The following is a 21,510-nucleotide window of genomic DNA, read 5'->3' as shown; positions in this document are numbered from 1 at the left end:
AACCATCTATTTGTTGAACAGGTGCTTGGACGTTTAGAGTGTTTTATCTACATTATTTTTATCCATTTCTACCCATCTGGGCACCCTATCACATTCAAATAACAAAGGTTCACGACCTTTCACACTTGAAATGTAGACTCTTGATAAGGTAGTCTTATTTTTATCTTAAAATTTGACAAAAAAGATCCAAACAAAATGTCAAATCTAACAAAATTGAATGGAATGTATGCTAATTGTGAGGACAAACATGAATTCCTGTGACGTTTTGTTGGACGACCTCTGTTTATTTTTATGTAGGATGCTAAGTTATAAAGCTGAATACTTACAAACAGGCCATTCCTACAGGCCCAGTGTAGGGCTGTATTTCCTGTCTTTGGTTCCTTGGCATTAATGAAGGATGGGTTACTTTGAAAAAACACAATCATCTTTTGAACAGTTTCAAATTCATTCTCCCTGGCTGATTTAATGAAGAGTCTCTGCCAGGTTGTGGTGTTACCAGGAAAGACTTGATACAGGAACACGGTACCAGCCTTTAGGAGTTTGTTCCGACTTTGGGCTTCCACAAATATCTGTAACCCAAACAAGCATGGCTGTAGTTAAGGTTTACTACACACTGATCTCTAACGTTATCATGTCTGTAAAAGGTTCTTAATCCTAATCAAAATGTAAATATAACTATTGAATCATTTTCATTTGGCAGTTATGGAATAATGAATGCCAACTGGATAACAAAAAATTCTATATGGAACCCACAACCTTCATTCTCCCATAACTGTTTATGACTGAAAGCAGTTCAATATTTAATGATTACCTCAATGTCTGGGTAGTTGTCTGGATAAAGTTCAACTACTCCAGCATCTGCTACTTTTAAAATCTCTCTTACAGTCGGCCCTGAAAATAACAATGAAATTAATGTAATTTACATCAAATGTCAAGCTTTTAGGAGGTCTTATGAAAGAGAATGAAGTTATTCACACTCTAGACTAAATAATTACAATTAAAAAGAAATCTGTCAGCTCAATGATCACCCCCTTTAAGACAGTCAGACTGTGATATTCACATTTCCTACACTGTCTGCTCACCAAAACCATACACAGTATAACTTGTCAAAACAAACCCTTGTCTAATGATATTAATCCTGATCTACGTGTATTCCGGTGTAGCAGCCATTTCTTTCCCCCCCTGCTGAAAGTTTCCCCGGGGAAAGAATCAACTTGCCAATTCTTTCCGGTGGATAAAAGTAACTAGGGGGGTGGGGGAATAATCAGCTAGCCTATTCTTTCCCCGGGGAAACTATCAGAGGGGGAAAGAAATGGCTGCTACACCAGCACAATTGTATAAAATTCTCTTTCTTTATTTATAGTACATAAAACCTTTATGATGCCAAATATGATGGTCCCAGTGACATCCGGTGACAAGTTATATCTGTACTATAATTCATAATGCAAGTGAACATTTATCAACATAAAATGCATTTGAAGACAAAACATTACTTTACGTTTGACATGTACTGTTAACGTGGATATTTTTGAAGGTGATTAATTTTGTGACTTTTATGCATAAAACTTTTACTGTGGTATTATTTTTGTGATAGATTCTTTTATACTTTTAACAACAGTTTTTATGTACATATATACAGAATATTACCAACAGGAATATGTCCACGTTTAAATTATATGTATATTCCAGTAAGTTACCTCTTGTCCGCCCACTGCTGAAATCATCAATGAAGTCTCCAGTTTCTTTGGCTCTCAGCACAACTTTTCTCCCATCTCCCAAAACTTCCTTGTGACTCGCCAGGTAAAACCCAGAGCCATTTGTCAGTGTCTGCAAAATTAATAATTTTCATTAGTTTGTCACAACGACATCAGAATAGTTTAGACACATTCCACATGTTTCAATATAAGAGACTCTCAGTATGAATTTTACTTTCCTAAACACCTAAAGATAATATAGGATAATGCCTTAAACAAACTAAGATGACATATTCAGGACAATTTACAGTTCAAACATTTTGGTATTCTGTTTCAACACTTACAATAAAAGGTTTTCATGTGGGTCCAGACCAAAAAAGTCTTTATCAATGTAATACTGTATAAGGAAAATTGTTTTCAGTGCTAGAAATGCAACAACATACCCTCCAAATATCAAAATAAGGTTCCTTCATATATATATATATATGAAGGAACCTTATTTTATTTATGATGAGAGGCAGATGAAGTCCCAATGATAAATGACCCTCTAGGTTTGACTTATTTCCATTGTAACTTACCAGGTTGATGACACAAGACAGACACATGTCGTTCACTGTGATGTTTCTGGGAGCTGTTATCATGTCAAACCGACTCTTCATCTTCTCTCGGATCTGACGCCTTACCTAAATACATGTTAATATTCTGATATGTTATTTTTTTAATGCCAGAAGTTAATTTAAACATCATAATACAAGCAGATAATGGCTTCCATAATAAAATACAGTAAAACCCCTCTAACTCGAACCCGGATTCCTCGAATACCCCCTATTCGTCGAACTGGTCGTACGGTCCCGACCGTCTCTCTATATAATCTAAGTAACAAAACCCCGGATAGCTCGAACAGCTATTCGTCGAATACCCCTTATTCCTCGAACAGAAATATGTCCCCGTTGCATCAAATACATAGTATTTACCCATGTATTCGTCGAACAGGTGTTCGGCCCTTGAGATTTTTTTTTACCTGTGTCACACCTGACTGCACCGACCAACATGGATAATTGCTCACGATCTTGTCTTTTATACAATTGGCGTGTCAAGCCTTTAGGTAATTAAGGGATTAACGGTGTCATTATTACCTACCTACACGATCGCAAGCCGTTGTTTAATGCTAACTTTATTTAATATTTCAGAAAAGGCATTAAGTTATTAATGTTTCTCTCGTAATAATCTTCGTTGTAAATACGAAAGTTGTTGATCCGTGTTAATAGAAAGTACGCATTGTGAAATGACAAAAGAGGCGGAAGATATTGCTGACGTCTGCCTAATTATAAAAGTTTATTTTTGTTTTAAATTTCATCGTTGGTTTCATTCGACAGGCTAATACAATGTTATTTGCCGAAAGATGTAAACGATATCAAACGATATTTGCAAAGTACATTTTATCAGAGCGTTCCGTATCTTTTCATGTAAATTGTATTTTGTAACTTTACTCGTAAATACTAAATAGACATCTATAGATATCATTCCTTATGTCCGTAAATATGCTGGTTAATAACTTTATTGTGAGTATGTATTTTGTAAATGTTTTAAATAATTTGGGATAATTAAATAATAGAAAATGTATTCCTTGTTGACCAATATGGATATTGTACATTAACCTAGATGACGAGCGCTTACTCTGATGTGAATGACATTTGATTTAGGGCTTTCTCATTAGCTTTTCCAAACGCTAAATTTACGTTATACATTTTTTCAACTTGATATTGCTATCAATACAACACTTAAATAAAGAAATCCAAAATGCTGAAAGATAGGGTAATTAAAATGTCATTGCCGTGCATTGTTTGTCATATTTTGAAACCGGACATTTTAACTGTCGATCTTGACCAACCTCGGAAGAGTCGAATACCCCGTATTCCTCGAACTATTGACCTGGTCCCTTGCAGTTCGAGTTATAGGGGTTTTACTGTACCAATTTGAATATTTCTACTGTAATTATTTTCATTGATTTGATCAAACCGATTCAACACATAATATAATATGTGTTTATTTTAACATTCTGAGTTAGTTTATAGAGACGGTCTGACTCAGTTAATTTAGGTAAATACACCGATCAGTGTTCAATATATGTTATTTCAATGTTAAAACAAGTAAATGTTATTATGTTCACCTCATTCTGTACATATTCAACATGGTTCAGCCACTTCTTACAGTAAGGGATATCAAATCTGTTATTGAACTTGTCCAGAGCTAAAAAAAAAAAATACTTCAGTCTTGACAACATGGAAACAAATCATGATTAATACACATGTATCTAAACTCCACAAAGTCCTAAAATATCACTACAATGTTTTGGAAAATTCAAGAACATACATATTGATATTTAAAGCAGTAATAGCAAATACTGCTCTCAGATGGCCGCATGTGCATGTACCAGTACTATATTAATAGTGAAATAGTAAACTTTCTTTTATCCTACACATTCTACCGGAACTGTCCGACATACAGAGGTATATGTTACCTTGTTTGTGCTGCTCAATCTCATTCTTGACTTCTTTCCGTCGCTGAAGTTCCTGCATGTTTGACACTATGGCTGGGAACTTGCTAATCTCATGGTTACATTCCCTGATCAGCATACTGATGTAATCCTGATGGTAGAATTACGATATCCAATCAAATATTCTAAATTACCTCCCCCTTATGTGATTTAGATTTATCTCCCTTTCTAATTGCCTCCCCTTTAAGTAATTTTGACTTCTCTCCCCTTCTTATAACCTTTCCCTTGTGTGATTAAGACTACTCTACCTTTCTTATTACCTCCCCTTATGTGACTTTGACTTCTCTCCCCTTCTTACTAACTCTCCCTAAAATGAACTAATGAACTAGTTCTGCTATAAACTATTCCTCTGTTCTTTAAGTAAATAAAAAATAAGACATGTCCTCTGAACTTGAAGTACCAAAACAAAAGTTGCAAATTATCTCCCCTTTTGTACAATGTTATCATAGGTAACCCTGGTACTGGACTCCCATCTAAGATGTTGATCAATATACATCATTACAAATAAAACTATTGTTCTTATCTATAATTATATTGAAGATGCTGTCTTTTCTACACATACCAATAATTTATTTGAGCTTCATATTTTTTTGATAATGTGTATTGTCAGGATGTAACATTAGCATATACAATGTACTTTGAAATGCACACTATTATAAGTTAGCCTTAACTATCTTACAATTCCGGAGAGAACAAATATTCTGATGCAACAGCTTTTTTATATGCATACACAGTATATAATCAAACTTACCACTCGGCTGACAGCAGCTTTACACTGGCGATACTTGTAGGCCATCATCAGGAAAAAGCAGAAATAGGAACACACAGCAGTGGGATCAGCCTGGAAATATCATCATCATTTTATATATTTCTAATAAAACAAAAACAAGTTGTAAAAGAAGTACCAAAAATAAAATGATTAGACTTATACTTAACACTCACCAGCTCTGTTACTAAATTAACTTTTACTTGTTATTAGTTATCTTTAAAAGTTTTTATGACCAAGACTCATATGATACTTATTAATTGACCTATTGGTTTAATGAATTACGCTTTGAAAAGTTATAAAAGAAAATGCACACGTAATATACTACTGTTGTCTATACAGGCAAGGTGACTGGCTGCTTACAATGATCCTTTTTAGTTTACTGTACATTCTATTTTATACCTCAACTAAATCCTCCGAGTCAAAAGGCGTTTCAGCGTAAAACATTTTTTCTGCTGTGCGCAGAGCAAGGTTTATCGTCCATCTAGGAAATACATAAACAAGGTGCAACAACATCAACAAGGCAGAAAAAATCATTCATTATAATTATATGATATACCTTGATATATAAAGATGGTGTGTTCCTTACACAGGTATGATAAGGCAAGCAGACCAAAGTCAGTGAAGTAAGTGTTAAATACTGTAGGACTGTGGTGCAGATAGTATCATTTTATAAAATAACATAGCATGCAATATACAATTGTGAATAGAGCAACAAACAGAAACTGTTCACAACACTGATATAAACATTCTGTAAATTATTGTAATGTAAATTACATTGTGTATTTAAAACAAAGTACTTCAAAGTCAGCTGAAGTGTGGATAAGCACCATATCTATATCATACTCAATATTCCAGGGGTTACTATCACTGCTATTATGTCCACCCCTGGACTATGTCATAGCAAAAGTAAAGGCTATGAAGTAAAAAAAAATTAACCTGAAAAATCACAGGCCTCAAATGACCAAACTAACTCAGCTGTCTCATCTGTTGTCGCACACAAAGCCTTCCAGGGGTATATATAATGACAGTGAAAGTAACCTCTGGTACATCGAGGATGCAGATATCGTAAAGGAAGTGATACATGTAGGAAAACATTTTATAATGAGGAGTGTAACAGAGACATATTTACCTGTCATTGAGGAGCAGGTCAGTAGTGAAGGTGTTCGGTACAAAGGAATTAACCAGGGCACACAACACTCTACTGTCAACAAAGTCGTCGATAGTCTGAAACCAAATACAGAATATTTTAGCATTTTACTGTCATTCAAATAAATATACACCAGTCTATAAAGACCATCCAAGAGACAGAGGGAACAAGAGGCCCAGAGGGCCTGTATCGCTCACCTGGTTTGTAATGCCAAGTAATGTTCTGAATACAGGTTCATTGTTTCTTTTCTGAAGGAATTTTAATATTAACCTCTAAATCCCCTATTGGGCCCCACCCCTCCCGCCCCCAGGGGGTCAGAGCCAAAATTTATACAAGGTCTGTTCCATCTCCCCCAAGGATGTTTGTGGCCAAATTTGGTTACATTCCATTCAGAACTCTATGACTAGTAGCGATTTAAAGGATTTACCTCTATTTCCCCTATTGGGCCCCGCCCCTCCTGCCCCCGGGGGATCAGAGCCAAAATTTATACAAGTTCTGTTCCCCCTCCCGCAAGGATGTTTGTGGCCAAATTTAGTTACATTCCATTCAGAACTCTATGACTAGTAGTGATTTAAAGGATTTACTTCTATTACCCCTATTGGGCCCCGCCCCTCCTGCCCCCGGGGGACCAGAGCCAAAATTTATACAAGGTCTGTTCCCCTTCCCTCAAGGATGTTTGTGGCCAAATTTGGTTAAATTCCATTCAGAACTCTATGACAAGTAGCGATTTAAAGGATTTACCTCTATTTCCCCTATTGGGCCCCGCCCCTCCTGCCCCCTGGGGACCAGAGTCAAAATTTATACAAGTTCTGTTCCCCTTCCCCCAAGGATGTTTGTGGCAGAATTTGGTTACAATTCATGTAGAACTCTATGACTAGAAGCGATTTAAAGGATTTACCTCTATTTCCCCTATTGGGCCCCGCCCCTCCTGCCCCCGGGGGACCAGAGCCAAAATTTATACAAGTTCTGTTCCCCTTCCCCAAAGGATGTTTGTGGCCAAATTTGGTTACATTCCATTCAGAGCTCTATGACAAGTAGCGATTTAAAGGATTTACCTCTATTACCCCTATTGGGCCCCGCCCCTCCTGCCCCCGGGGGGTCAGAGCCAAAATTTATACAAGTTCTGTTCCCCTTCCCCCAAGGATGTTTGTGGCCAAATTTAGTTACATTCCATTCAGAACTCTAGGACAAGTAGCGATTTAAAGGATTTACCTCTATCACCCCTATTGGGCCCCGCCCCTCCTGCCCCTGGGGGACCAGAGCCAAAATTTATACAAGTTCTGTTCCCCCTCCCCCAAGGATGTTTGTGGTCAAATTTGGTTACAATCCATGAAGAACTCTAGGACAAGTAGCGATTTATAGGATTTACCTCTATTTCCCATATTGGGCCCCGCCCCTCCTGCCCCGGGGGGGACAGAGCCAAAATTTATACAAGTTCTGTTTCCCCTCCCCCAAGGATGTTTGTGGCCAAATTTGGTTACAATCCATGCAGAACTCTATGACTAGTAGCGATTTAAAGGAAATGTTGACGGACGGACGGACGGACGGACGGACGGACGGACGGACGGACGGACGGACGGACGACGGACGCCGTGCCATGACATAAGCTCACCGGCCCTTCGGGCCAGGTGAGCTAAAAATGACCTTTATAGACAGGTGGTCTTTATATTACACAGGTTGATCTGTGTTGAAATTGTTCATATGGGACCATTGAAAAGAAGTCTTATTAAGCAAGTGGTCTTTATACAGAGGTGTTTACAATGGCAGGTTTTACTGTACTTTTAGTACATTCTTACAATACTCACACTAGCTGTGCAGAAACGTACCTACCTTATTGTGAGAATTTTGAGATAGTGAAAATATTGACAACGTGCGAGTATGATAAGACCAATCACTGGAAGATGGGACTAATCGTAGACAAATGAGTTATTTAAATACTATCCATATTACTTACTGTAATGGTACATTGTCTGTGTGTTCACAATACATTATACTATCATGAAGTGTACTTTTGATAAATATTCGGAAAGTACAAAATAAATTCACAAAACAATCATCATGCATCAATACTGAAGACTCATGCAACATATTCAGTGAAGATCATACCATTTCCTGCTAAAGCAATCCATGGATCCTCCTAAAAATATTCATAGAATAATAGGTACATTAAAGTCCCAATATCCGTATCTGTCTTAATTTTTTTGTGATTTAGAAGAATGTTGAAAAAAAATCCTGTTGTAAATCATGGAGAGACATGACTAAATCAAAGTCAATATGGATGATAACGATTCGGAAACTTTTGATAAAAATCAAATAAATATTGGATATCTCTAGGTGGGTCCCATTTAGTCAAAGAAGCCAAAGTTAGCCGACCTTGTAACGTTGTTGCCGAGAATGTTATGTGACTACCATAACTATGTAATGACTGTCCGAAATCTTCTGAGAATGGTCATGAACTTTCCGACTTCCGTTCCGCAATGATCGTGACTTCTATAGAGACCAGTTTAAAATGAAGACATGTTTAAAAGTCTCAACTTACAACAACTGCCGTACCAATATTATTAAGAAATAAAAATAAATACTCTTTGATATAACTTAATTTCAACTACATCTACAAATACTAAAAATATCGGGGTCAAATCTAACTTGACCTTTTGTTGATAGTTACGTATAGTGTGACTTTAACTATGTGTCAGGTCACCTTTAACAGAGTGTAGAAGGCATGTGATCAAAAGGTAACGTATATGTCAAATTTCAGGTCCACTTCAGGGAAGAAAACTTGCTGTAATCAACATTTCACTTCATCGAATTTACAGATTTTTGCACTATAACTACAATTGTAGCATTCTTTATATTCGCAAAGAACAATTTGAAAAAAAAATTGTGTAGTTTTTCGGCACACGTTGATAACCTTGTAAAGTAACTGACGTACACGTCCCTGATCTACATGCAAAACTGAACTCACACAAAAGAACTACACTTTATTGAAATATGTTGTTTTCTAGGAAAATATAAGGCACTATTGTGTATACTCTACAAAATAATTGGTTCAGGAAAATGTTTGTTCACATATTTTACCTGTCTGAAGCTTGATGTTACAGTACCATTTGATTATGTAGCTTCCTTAAAAAGGATCGAGGAATAGTGAAGTTATAGTAAACCTGAAACTAGGGAGTTATAAGAATAATATTAAGTTATACTGTTAGTAATTTTACAAGTCAGTAGGATTTTTGTCTAAGCTTAACTAATTTATTCTAATGCCTTGTATCATCATAGTCAGTGAAATGTTGTCCATATTTGGTATTGATGGGGATTCTGTCTTTAGACCTGTAATAAATGTGGTATTCAGTAATACTCACATGACAAGTCAGATTCCTTCCATCTCTTGTTGTCTGTAAACAAAAATAAACAAATCAACAACTGATCATGTTGTTTACATACATGTAATTATCACAAAAGTTACATGTACATATTTCAAGAGAATTAGATATTGAGGTTCATCATATATAAAAATGTTCCTTGATCATGAATGTCAAATATCTTTTTATATATCTTTTGTAGAATTTTGGGTTCTCTTAATGTCTCACCATGCCCCTATAACCTAGCTAACACCATGCCCATATAACCTAATGCCATGTCCCTATAACCTGATGCCATGCCCCTTTAACCTAATGCTATGCCCCTATAACCTAATGCCATGCCCCTATAACCTAACACCATGCCTCTATAACCTAACACCATGCCCCTATAACCTAACACCATGCCCCTATAACCTAACACCATGCCCCTTTCCCGCAACACAATGCTCCTATAACCCAACGCCATGCCCCTATAACCTAACACCATGCCTCTATAACCTAACACCATGCCCCTATAACCTAACACCATGCCCCTATAACCTAACATCATGCCCCTATAACCTAACACAATGCCCCTATAACCCAACGTCATGCCCCTATAACCTAATCCCATGCCCCTATAACCTAATCCCATGCCCATACAACCTAATACCATGCCCCTATCACCTAATGCCATGCCCCTATAACCTAATGCCATGCCCTATAACCTAATCCCATGCCCTATAACCTAACGCCATGCCCCTATAACCTAATGCAATGCCCCTATAACCTAATCCCATGCCCCTATAACCTAACGCCATGCCCCTATAACCTAATGTCATGCCCTTTAACCTAACGCCATGCTCCTATAACCTAATCCCATGCCCATATAACCTAATGCCATGCCCCTATAACCTAACGCCATGCCCCTTTAACCTAATGCCATGCCCCTATAACCTAATCCCATGCCCCTATAACCTAATGTCATGCCCTTTAACCTAATCCCATGCCCCTATAACCTAATCCCATGCCCCTATAACCTAACGCCATGCCCCTATAACCTAATCCCATGCCCCTTTAACCTAACACCATGCCCCTTTAACCTAACGCCATGCCCCTTTAACCCAACGTCATGCCCCTATAACCTAATCCCATGCCCCTTTAACCTAATGCCATGCCCTATAACCTAACGCCATGCCCCTATAACCTAACGTCGTGCCCCTATAACCTAATGTCATGCCCTATAACCTAACGCCATGCCCCTTTAACCCAACGTCATGCCCCAATAACCTAACACCATGCCCCTTTAACCTAATCCCATGCCCCTTTAACCTAATGCTATGCCCCTATAACCTAACATCATGCCTCTATAACCTAACACCATGCCCCTATAACCTAATCCCATGCCCCTATAACCTAACGCCATGCCCCTATAACCTAATGCCATGCCCCGTTAACCTAATGCCATGCCCCTTTAACCTAACGCCATGCCCCTATTACCTAACTTCATGCCCTATAACCTAATCCCATGCCTCTATAACCTAACGCCAGGCCTCTATAACCTAATCCCATGCCAATATAACCTAATGCCATGTCCCTATAACCTAACACAATGCCCCTATAACCCAACGTCATGCCCCTATAACCTAATCCATGCCCCTATAACCTAATGCCATGCCCATATAACCTAATGCCATGCCCATATAACCTAATCCCATGCCCCTATAACCTAATGCCATGTCCCTATAACCTAATGCCATGCCCTATAACCTAATCCCATGCCCCTATAACCTAACGCCATGCCCTATAACCTAATCCCATGCCCCTATAACCTAATGTCATGCCCCTATAACCTAATGCCATGCCCCTATAACCTTATCCCATGTCCCTATAACCTAATCCCATGCCCCTATTACCTAACGTCATGCCCTATAACCTAATCCCATGCCCCTATAATCTAATACCATGCCCATATAACCTAATTCCATGCCCCAATAACCTGGCAAATGCCATGCCCCTATAATCTGACACCCTGCCAGTTGTCCCCTTTTCTTGACGTTAACATCAACATGGACTGTAGTACATGATTACTGAACTACCAAAATACTGTGTATTAATATTAAAATGTTACTTTTTAACTGTTTTTATGCGTCAATAAGCAGTATAGAAACTATTTTAGCCAGAGTGAGCAACATTAATTATTTCAATTGATTAAAATCAGTTTGCAAAGCAAAACTCAGTATGCAGTTAACAATGCTCACTATAGTATCCAATACTTTTAAGATTGTTGAATCTTTTTCCAGATAATAAGTACAATATGGTGTCCTTGACAACATCAGAAGTCCCCTGTGACGGAGAAGTGACAGTCGCCTACCTTGAGTTGGAAGTTGACCATTTCTAGGATACATTCATCAGGACTGGGATAGTTCCCAGGCTCTCGTTTCTTCTTCTTGAAGTTTTTAACCCACTCAGCGTTTGGAAATTTAACCCAGTCCTCCATTATATCATCTTGCTGGAAAAATTCACACAAAATCATTCAATTTATTAAACACATTTAGTTAGTCTTACTAGTACATTACGGTACACAAATTCACCTGTATTGATTATACAAAATGTACAAAAAAGTCTTTCACATGTGTTCTTTAAAACAATAACAATCCAGTAAATCAATAAAGATTTATCAAATTGAGAATTAGCAATGGAAGAATTTCAACATGTATAGTTATTGATTCGCTCAAAATGTCTTCTTAAACTTCTACCTGCCGTGATATAATAAATCTAATTTTGACATTTTTGTTCCATATCAATGTTGTTTTTATATATAACAGAAGCTGATATATAACATGATCTGGTGTTATAATTGAGAAAACTTCATGGCGTTCAATTATTCATATAATACAAAACCATGCAACACAGATATATAGTTATCAAAATTTATGCATTAAATATAGTGCAATGAAAATTTTGTTTTTAATTTTTTAGACACTCTAAAATATTGAATTAAAATTATTTCTAACTGGGAGTTAATTTTGCTATTTGCTATATTCACAGTCAAGTTAATTTATTGACAATTTCTGCAAAATCATAAATACCTATAAATCAAATGAAAAGAATGATAATTGGTAAGTAATATAACCTGTATAGCTGATTCTATTTGAAGTTAAAAATAAATTTGAAGTACATGGACAAAATATATCTTTGGTTTTTTTTCTCTCTCACAAAATTGTATTAGTTCTATTACTCATGAGAGAAACTAAACTAAGTAAACAAGTTTTGAACACATTATATGCTAGTTACGGTGGAATTCCCTTTTTAACAAATCTCTTGTACATTCTTGACATACACTAAGTAAGTGTTGATCAATTAAACTTTTAGCAAAATTTACTGTTAGAATATCATAAAGGTTTCTCTCACTGGTATACTTTAATTAACTATGACAGATACCAATTGTTACATTTATAATATTGACTTCTGACTACTTTCTTAATTCATTGATAAAAATAATCTCAATTTGAATTGGCCTTATAATCATTGTGTTAATATGTAAGAGAGAAGATACATTAGAATCAACATATTGATGTTAGTCTGTTAATGAAATAAAACCAGTATTCTCTGGTTACGGATGTAAGACAGGCATATTAATAACAACTTCCACGATATTAAAACTGATGCGTAATCACAGTTTTATTTATTAATAAGCCACAGACATGCATGACCATTCCTTAAAGCCACAACCAAAATATTCCCCATACCAAGTAGAGGTCAGATTCTATTGGAAAAAGAACATTAACAGACAATTAGGAATAGCTGAAAACCCATGCAGAAATGGAAAGGGATGAAAAAAGGTAAGGAAAACAAAGAAATATATGTTTTTGATTATGAAAAGGAAGGCAAATTTTTTAACAATCAGAATCCAAGGCAATGTTATGTTTATTATATACTGGGTTCAAAGATTGGAGATAGAACAATGAAGAAATGAAGAAAATTAAAGGCATTGTTTTAGGGATGTATGCCACATACCCAGATTGGAGTTAGGATGAAGGAGGAATGAAGAAAACGGCAATGTTTCATGAATGTATACCATTTACCCAGATTGGAATTAGTTCAGGACAAAGGAAGAATGAAGACAATCAAAGGGAAATATACATGTATACCATAAACCCAGAAAAGAGAATAAAAGGAGAGAAGACAAACCATAACATCAGGTATTGGTGATGGTGAACATGTGCTGAGATCAATGGAGTCTAAAGTACCCTAAAGTGGAATGTAAGTCATAAATAATAAATAAATTGTAAAGGATGGCAAATCTGTAAAGTAATGGTCAAAATCACAGAACTTAGCCCAACAATGTCTCTTAATTCACCATGTCTTTCATACTTTGTCTCTATACCAAATCTCTTGACTACGCTTTAATTTAAATCACTCAACTTTATCTCAGTAATTTTCTCATTCAGGTCTCCCAAGCATGCCTTCTATGTACGTATTTCAACCATGTCTCTGCAACTGTCAACTATGATAAATATCTCTTAATTATGTATTCAAAATATGTCTCTTAACCATGTCACAACAAAGTCCCACCAATGCCACTCACCAATGTTGGTATATTTATGATTTGTGTCTCTTCAAGTCTCAACTTGCCCCACCTTCCAAAAATGTCCTTCTCAACCTCTAAACCCCCTTTCCCTATACTCATGTCTCTCATCTGTACATCTTTCGATCATGTCTCTCAACTTCGTCTATTTATTTTGTCTCTAAATCATCTCTCTAAATCATTTTCCTCCTGGCAAATATTACACCACTCAACCATGTACATTTTACCTCATAAAAAATGGCTGCCTGCTGCAAGTAGCTATATCGACTTAATGATAAAATGCAACAATATGAAGGTGCTAGGGATGAATCTGATAAATAATTGATAATAAAGGATCATTTATGTGAACAATTATCTAAGTTTTATGTATAGTTCTAGACATGGTATTGAAATAGTGATATAACTTGATTATTACATTTTATGTAACGAATGCAATGCAGAAAATTCATGTTCAAGAAAATTTGTATAATATCTTGGAGGTGTATATATACACTGTATAAGAAATACTTCTGCCTTACACTATCATCTGCGGCTCCTGACCCTGATCCAAACCCTGATAGTAATGACTTCTTAGGCTTTTTACTTTTCTTCTTTTTGGGAGGAGGTTCAGGAGTCCACTGAAAAATGTTTAACAATAATATAAACATTGAGGTGATGCTCTCTGCCTCAGAAAACAACAGCCATATCTTTAAACAAAAAGCTAAAGCTTAAATAGCAAAATTAAAAAATAAATAAATAAATGTAAATTAATTTACTTGAAAAAGTTAATTTTGTGATGATGTCTACATGGACCATTTATTTAGTTAACATAACAATTGGCTAATACAATAACTATCAAACAAACATTGTAATTGTACAACCTTGAATGGGATCTGTGTTAGGACATCCAGGTCTTCATGCTGTAAGTATTCTGCCCTCTCCCACACAAACCAGATATCATGACTGATTAGTCGCCAAAGGAGGTCAAATACCTTAGAACAAAAACAAACCGTTATGTTGATTGTTATAGAATAAGTGAATCCCACGTGGGTTTGTCAAGTAGATGGGGAGGTCTCTACTTGAGTGAAATATCTTAGCTGGTCAGCATAAGGCTTGTCGAGTACCGACCAGCTAAAATCTTTCACTATGGTTGGGATTTATCTATCTACTTGATAGGCAAATGTCTCATTATTTTGTTTTCATATTTAAACAAAAATGCAAACACATTTCAGTTTCATTGCAAGCATTATAACAGTATAGTTGGAATGGGTCATAATTGATGTTGTCACTGATAAATGATAATGGATACCATTGTTTTGCTACACACACCACGTAAATGTAACCATATAATTTTTTAGAGTAAGTAATGTCTTACAACCCTTGAGTAAGATAGAGTTGACCCAAGTGACCACAGAGTAACTCTATTAAGTATAATGTTACAAACATTTTTTAACATTTTTCATTTTTCCAATTTTTTCTTTTTTTTTTTGGGGGGGGGGGGGGGGGGGGGGGGGGGTTATGTACATTTGTATAATGCAAGGATTTGACATACATGATCTGCACTCCTCATAGCAAAAAGTCTGGAATCAACAACAACATCATCTGGTAAGACCTGACATGTCTTCAGCTCATCCACGACCCATTCTACTCTGGTCTGTTTCTGCTGCTGGGATAGACTAGGAAAATATAAATAATATGAGCATGAATTTGTTTTAAACATCCAATTAAAAAATACAGGATCAATAAGCTTTAGATCAATAACTAAAATCACTCAATCAAGCAAGAGACAAAGAAGAATGATGCTGATTGTATTATAACATGTTATATAATATATACATTGAAAAATATCAACATCATGAACTTGTTTTAAATATTGAATTACAAGGCTAATTAGTTCAAAGGCAAATAAAAGGTATTGAAGAGCAATGCTGATTTTATGAATGCAACAATTAAATTGCTTTAAAATTCAAGGCTTTATATAATAATATACTTAAAGTGAATAGTCGGGCAAAGGAAACCAGTCTAAATGCGTTCTTTGGCCTTCCAAAAGTCATTGTATACCATAATGATGGTCAAGTTCTGCTTACGGTGTCCAGTTTTGACCATTGAAATTTTGGGGAAGCCCCGTGTAAATTTAGCACAGTTCTAAATATAAATTCGCCAAACTCTTTGAAAACGAGGCTGCGTGGAAATGTCAACATGGACATGTGTTTCTCAGTCGTGTCGGTTTCGTTTCGTGTGATAAACCACTAATGCGGTATGCAAATTGTTGTTTTGAGATGATACATTTGATGCAAATGAAGTATTCTTACATTAATGACAATGCTTTGTAATAATTTTTCGATAAAAACATCTTGTACATGGAAATCGACACAAATATTCGGCCGATGCAGAGATGGGGCCCCGGCAAGGGGCAATTATTGCAGCATCGCATTCGTCGTATTTTTACATCAACCGAATCATGAAGGTTAAGTACAAATAATCGTAACATAATTTCCCATTTAAAACCACACGAAAACGTTCCATAGAACGTCCATGCATGTAGCTGTCAAAGATGTGAAAATAAATTAGCTCATACATAGATATTTTACAAGTACAATATATGTGTTCAATTATTCGTGTAGTTTTTTGCAGAGATTTAATTAAATTATCTATGTCTCTGTTTTTTTTGTAAGCAATATTTGAGTTCTGGAGAGAGATGACATGAATGTCCAGCTGGAAGGAAAGAAACTTTTAAGATGTATATGTATCGTACAATGTATATATGTAAACGTACATTCCATGTAGCTGCTATAGAATTACAACTAGGAAATTCTCTCAAACATTGATAATATTTAATTCTTCACATTCATGTAGGCCTATGCTGTGAGAATTAACACATCATATATATTTCCAGAAAACATATAGGCCTACATGTATGTTACTTTCCTTTTCTCTTGTTTCCTGTTCTTTTTTGTGCTCTGGAGAAAAAGATGCTTGAGTTGAAGAAAAGTAATTAATTAAGAGAAATGTGTACCGCAGTACTTTGTAGCCGAGGGGTTCTATACTGTTTTAATAGTCCAGTAATTAATAATTAAATTGAAAATTTCAAAATTAAGATGAAATTGTAAATTCCATTTTTGAATGAAGTGGTTCCCCTCCTTTGAGAGTACACAGTGTGTATACCCTTTTTGGTTTTTAGGAATAATACCTGAATAGGAACCTGAAATAACATGACAATCAATCAGGTATGTGTGTGTTGGTGGGCGGGGGTTGGGGGTGGGGGGGGGGGGGGGGGCTAAAAGACAGAAGAATCATGAGGTTGGGAAGTTGTAACTTGAGTGGGGGTTTTGAAATATAGAAGAAATAGCTACAGATAACTGGAAGTGGAAGGACGTGCTTTATCATTGATCTGGTCATTGCATATTTGGGGTTTACATGGCTTTTTTTTGGTTATTTAGTCTCATTGATTTTGGAGCAACTTTGAATCCATATGGTACTGTATATCTTTCTTTTTTCCATGTGTAGCTATTTCTTCTGTATTTCACCCTCCGCCCCAGTCACAACTTCCCAATAGGTACCACTTTTTTGTTTAGAACTCAAATCAAAGACAGATGTTCATAGTACTACATACTACATTTTAGTCTATGTGTTTGTAATCACTGTTACTACAGTATAATACATAAATGGTCTATGTACAAGTTACACATAGACAATAAATGTGAAATTTGGTTCAGACAAAAAGATTTTTAACATTTCAGATAACTTGCTAGTTTTATGGTTTTATTTACTTGTTGAGTCTACTCTCTTGTAAAGTAGAATTTAGAAATGCTAAGACAATGGTATCTATATTGCTATATGTAAAAAAAATCCTTATATTTTAAAAGTAATTGAAAAGCTATCTCACAAGCCCTGACAAACAAATGGGCCGGCATATGGATGCAAGAATTATAATCACTGGATCTAGAGGACTAATATAAACAAATATTTCTACAAAGTTAAACAATGAAAAAGTATTGCATCATAATTTTATTTAATGATTACAGTTGAAAGGAACATTTAATAAATTAATACTGTTTAGATGTTCTGTTCATGATCTTATAGGTCCATATTGGAAAAGTTTACTTTCAAGAGCACTCATATCAACATTCTTCAGTCATCATATGATGCTAATTGTATGTATATGTATACATACACTTGTATACAGGTCCAAGGGATGAACTTTCTGTATTCATGTCACTATGCATGCATGGTGCCTGAAAAAAAGAACCAACAATTTTTTATATCTGTTGAATATGACAAAAATTGAAATGATCAATTTCAAATATATATAAATGAATAAATGTAGGTTCATTCTACAGTTTTTATTTTTTTATTTTAGAGAAAACATTTTATAAGTTGTGAATGTGTCACTGATGCATTTGATAGAATCAAATATTGTTTCAAAAAAGATACAAAATTCATTATCTATAGTTCCAACAAAAATTCAGAATAATTATAAATGATACATGGCTGCAGTACATTTCAACTCTGTAAAGTTTGTCATATACACATGAACCAGGTACAGTTGTAATAAATATACAAACACTATTTATTATTATGACCAGAAATAATACTGTATGTGTCCTCCAAATATATTTAAAGAACAAGCTAAAACCTACATGTACATATGTATATGTGTATATCAGAACATATACAATACAATTTTACCAATTAACCTACAATGTAAATCCTATATACAATGTATGTGTATAACACTACCAGAACATGTACAGAACAAAAATTTACAAATTAAAAATCTATAAATATATTCATCAGAACTGTATGAATTGACCGGTAGCATAATATTATGGATTAATTGAAACAAATCTTAGCTTGATAATGCACTAGCGTTTACATTCTAACTGTACATGCATTACAACGGTACATTTTACCCCTAAAGAGGCCCCACGAAAGAACCGCTATTTACCCCAGGGTTACGTTTTACGCGATTGGGGAACAGGTATGAAACATGTGACCATATGTGACCACTCATTTATGAAAAAATACTGCTAGGGACTATTTACATAATGATCAAAATACGAAGACTCACTCACTATCAGCTGAGCAGGGAGTACCGGGTAGGCTTAGGTACGTACAGTAGCGGTCCGGAGCCGCGTGCTCGTTTGAACTGTTCTCTTCACTATAACAAGTTGTATTAACACTCTCCATGCGTCGTAATGTTTACCGAGTCAGTTGTTGGGATTGTCGCTGCTCCATTGCCTTTCCTTTCGCATTTTAGGTGAGTCAGTTGGTTGTTTTGGCGGAAACCTTTTGGTTCAAAACTACGGTAGCCATGTTTTGTTTACTACGGAGAGTGGTGGATGTTGCGCATGCGTTAAGATTGACCTGCACTCATAGCCGGTCGGGAGGACTTTTAGGATTCCCATAGATATTATTATTTTCTTCGCATGTACAGCGATTTTGACGGAAAGTTTTATTTTTCTAATTCATAAGAAATTATTCCGGATATATTAATACCATTTTTACCGATTTTACAGTCACTTGCCCGACTATTCGCTTTAATTGAAATTATTTAAAAATTGATACAATTTCTTGACATGGGTTTGTACACTAAATCTTATAAACAAAAATTGTTTGAGGCAATATGTATCTTTGCCATTGTTAACCAAAGATCAAGGTGCTGAGTTATGATATATACATGTAATATATATAATTAGCATTAGAAAACGACAAGAGCTTAATCTGCTTATATTGTTAAGCGTCTGACTTTCATAGGTAAAAAAAAATCTGTATCAAAAAATAAAAACATACTCATCAAAGCTTTCAAGTCGCTTTATGTCTCTGCCAGTGATACTTTCCAGCAGGAACTTCATATGTGTTCCTGTGAGAAGATCCATCAAAGCATTGTTCAGTAGGTGGTCGTACGGCATCAACCGCAGATTTACCCAGGCGGTGTAGCCATTGATCTTTGTCCTCATCGACATGATGTGTAATATATAGTACACTCTCACAGCTGATGATCTCTTTTAAAAAGGCAATAGCCTAAAAGCTGGCTGTCCTAGCTAGATACAAGACACAAAAGAACAAAATAATTTAATTTAGATATAAGAGAAATTTTCAAGAATATGAAAGAGATTTAAGTAAGTCACAGAAAAATTTACTATTATGAAGTGGCTTTAGGCCTATATGTTGCTGCATAGAAAATCCAATATAGTATCCAGTACATGCATGTATCTCGATCAGGGTTTTTACTCAAAGTAATCTTAATTATAATAGCTATACTTATATATATGATTAAGATACATGTATTTTCCTGTTATGAAATGTAACCCTGGTGAATACTAGCTGCCATTGATTTACCGCTCGGCTAGAGAGAACTTCTCTTTAGCTCGATCGGTTGAGCATCTAACTCTAGTAACCCAGAGGTCCCGAGTAGAGGCAGTGATTAAATTTATGGTGAAATCATGCACTCTGTTACAAAAAAATAATACGTTATTGTCATTAGCAACATGCAACATTTATCTAATCAATAAATATTGATCATCATTACTCAATTACTGACCACGGTATGATCATGCTGCTCATAGACCCGAAAATGTCTTATGATACTGGCAGGCGACCAGTTCTCGCCGAGAACCAATTCTCGCCATCGCATCTGTATCTGTACTATTTCCGCGCAAATTTAGCCAATAAAGCCTTCTTTTGAGAGAAGACACTACAATGCTGATTTCCACAAAAAAATGTTTCAAAATTTGTCTCTGATCATACAAGTACATATGCGATGGCCAGAATTGGTACTCGGTGAGAACTGGTCGCTTGCCAGTATATATCAAATAAGACTTTAATCCTATTCTTCAGGTAAGACCATAATTTTAGAATAATTAAATTTATAAAGGGACAAAGGTGAAACATGTAAACTATAAAGTCTATATACGTACATATGTATAGGTCTAATAAGCCGAGTAAGTTTAGATGAAATCCGAGATGTTTATAAATTAATTATTTCGATATGATCTGTTGAAATGGACAAACACTAATATGAAAGTCACCAAAGTTGGTTTACAAAAATAACAGAATATTATTCCTTCTCACTTTCCGAGCAATCAATGTTCAACAATACGTTCAATAGTGAAAGATTTAAAGATATTCATGACTACGGCTTAAGCATGAATATTCTTCTTATAAACGAATTCATCAAGTAATATCAATTGGTAATCAAATTAAATGTTTTGGCTTAGGACCTACCTCATAGTTCTCTCTCTACGCATGATTGCTGTCATCTGTAGGCCGCCATTTGTAAACAGTAACTATTCTATTCGGTGCTCTCGCACTTCTACCACTCAACAAAGGCATATCGTGCGATATTCCGAGTGAAAATATGAAAGAGTTTCCTCCCTTTTGGAGGGAATGCGAGTGCTTGTTTTCGCGGAAGTTTTCCCCTTAAATGCAACAC

At 35.7% G+C, this 21,510-nt stretch overlaps 1 protein-coding gene across 3 annotated transcripts in view; it reads right to left on the bottom strand.

Annotated features, from left to right (window-relative positions):
• LOC138329541 (uncharacterized) overlaps positions 1-21,435 on the bottom strand; it is a 35,468-nt gene extending 14,033 nt beyond the window's left edge. The window contains exons 1-17 of one of the 3 annotated variants that reach the window (XM_069276605.1): positions 21,303-21,435; positions 19,869-20,119; positions 15,628-15,751; positions 14,957-15,067; positions 14,615-14,713; positions 13,700-13,759; positions 11,880-12,017; positions 9,527-9,559; positions 6,150-6,244; positions 5,420-5,501; positions 5,003-5,092; positions 4,216-4,342; positions 3,865-3,944; positions 2,273-2,377; positions 1,698-1,827; positions 812-891; positions 327-569 (exon numbers count right to left, since the gene is read on the bottom strand). In XM_069276605.1, coding sequence (XP_069132706.1) covers positions 327-569; positions 812-891; positions 1,698-1,827; positions 2,273-2,377; positions 3,865-3,944; positions 4,216-4,342; positions 5,003-5,092; positions 5,420-5,501; positions 6,150-6,244; positions 9,527-9,559; positions 11,880-12,017; positions 13,700-13,759; positions 14,615-14,713; positions 14,957-15,067; positions 15,628-15,751; positions 19,869-20,041 — 1,770 coding nt within the window. In that variant the 5' untranslated portion in view covers positions 20,042-20,119; positions 21,303-21,435. Of the gene's footprint in view, positions 1-326; positions 570-811; positions 892-1,697; positions 1,828-2,272; positions 2,378-3,864; positions 3,945-4,215; positions 4,343-5,002; positions 5,093-5,419; positions 5,502-6,149; positions 6,245-9,526; positions 9,560-11,879; positions 12,018-13,257; positions 13,275-13,699; positions 13,760-14,614; positions 14,714-14,956; positions 15,068-15,627; positions 15,752-19,868; positions 20,120-21,302 lie in introns of those variants that run through there. The other 2 variants (XM_069276607.1, XM_069276608.1) reach the window with 2 other exon arrangements.
• Between the last annotated feature and the right edge of the window lie 75 nt (positions 21,436-21,510).

The sequence above is a fragment of the Argopecten irradians genome, chromosome 8, assembly GCF_041381155.1.
Source record: "Argopecten irradians isolate NY chromosome 8, Ai_NY, whole genome shotgun sequence".
NCBI classification, from domain to species: Eukaryota; Metazoa; Mollusca; class Bivalvia; order Pectinida; family Pectinidae; genus Argopecten; species Argopecten irradians.
The sequence above is the reverse complement of the archived record's forward strand: the minus strand, read 5'-3'. Positions and strand labels throughout refer to the sequence as shown.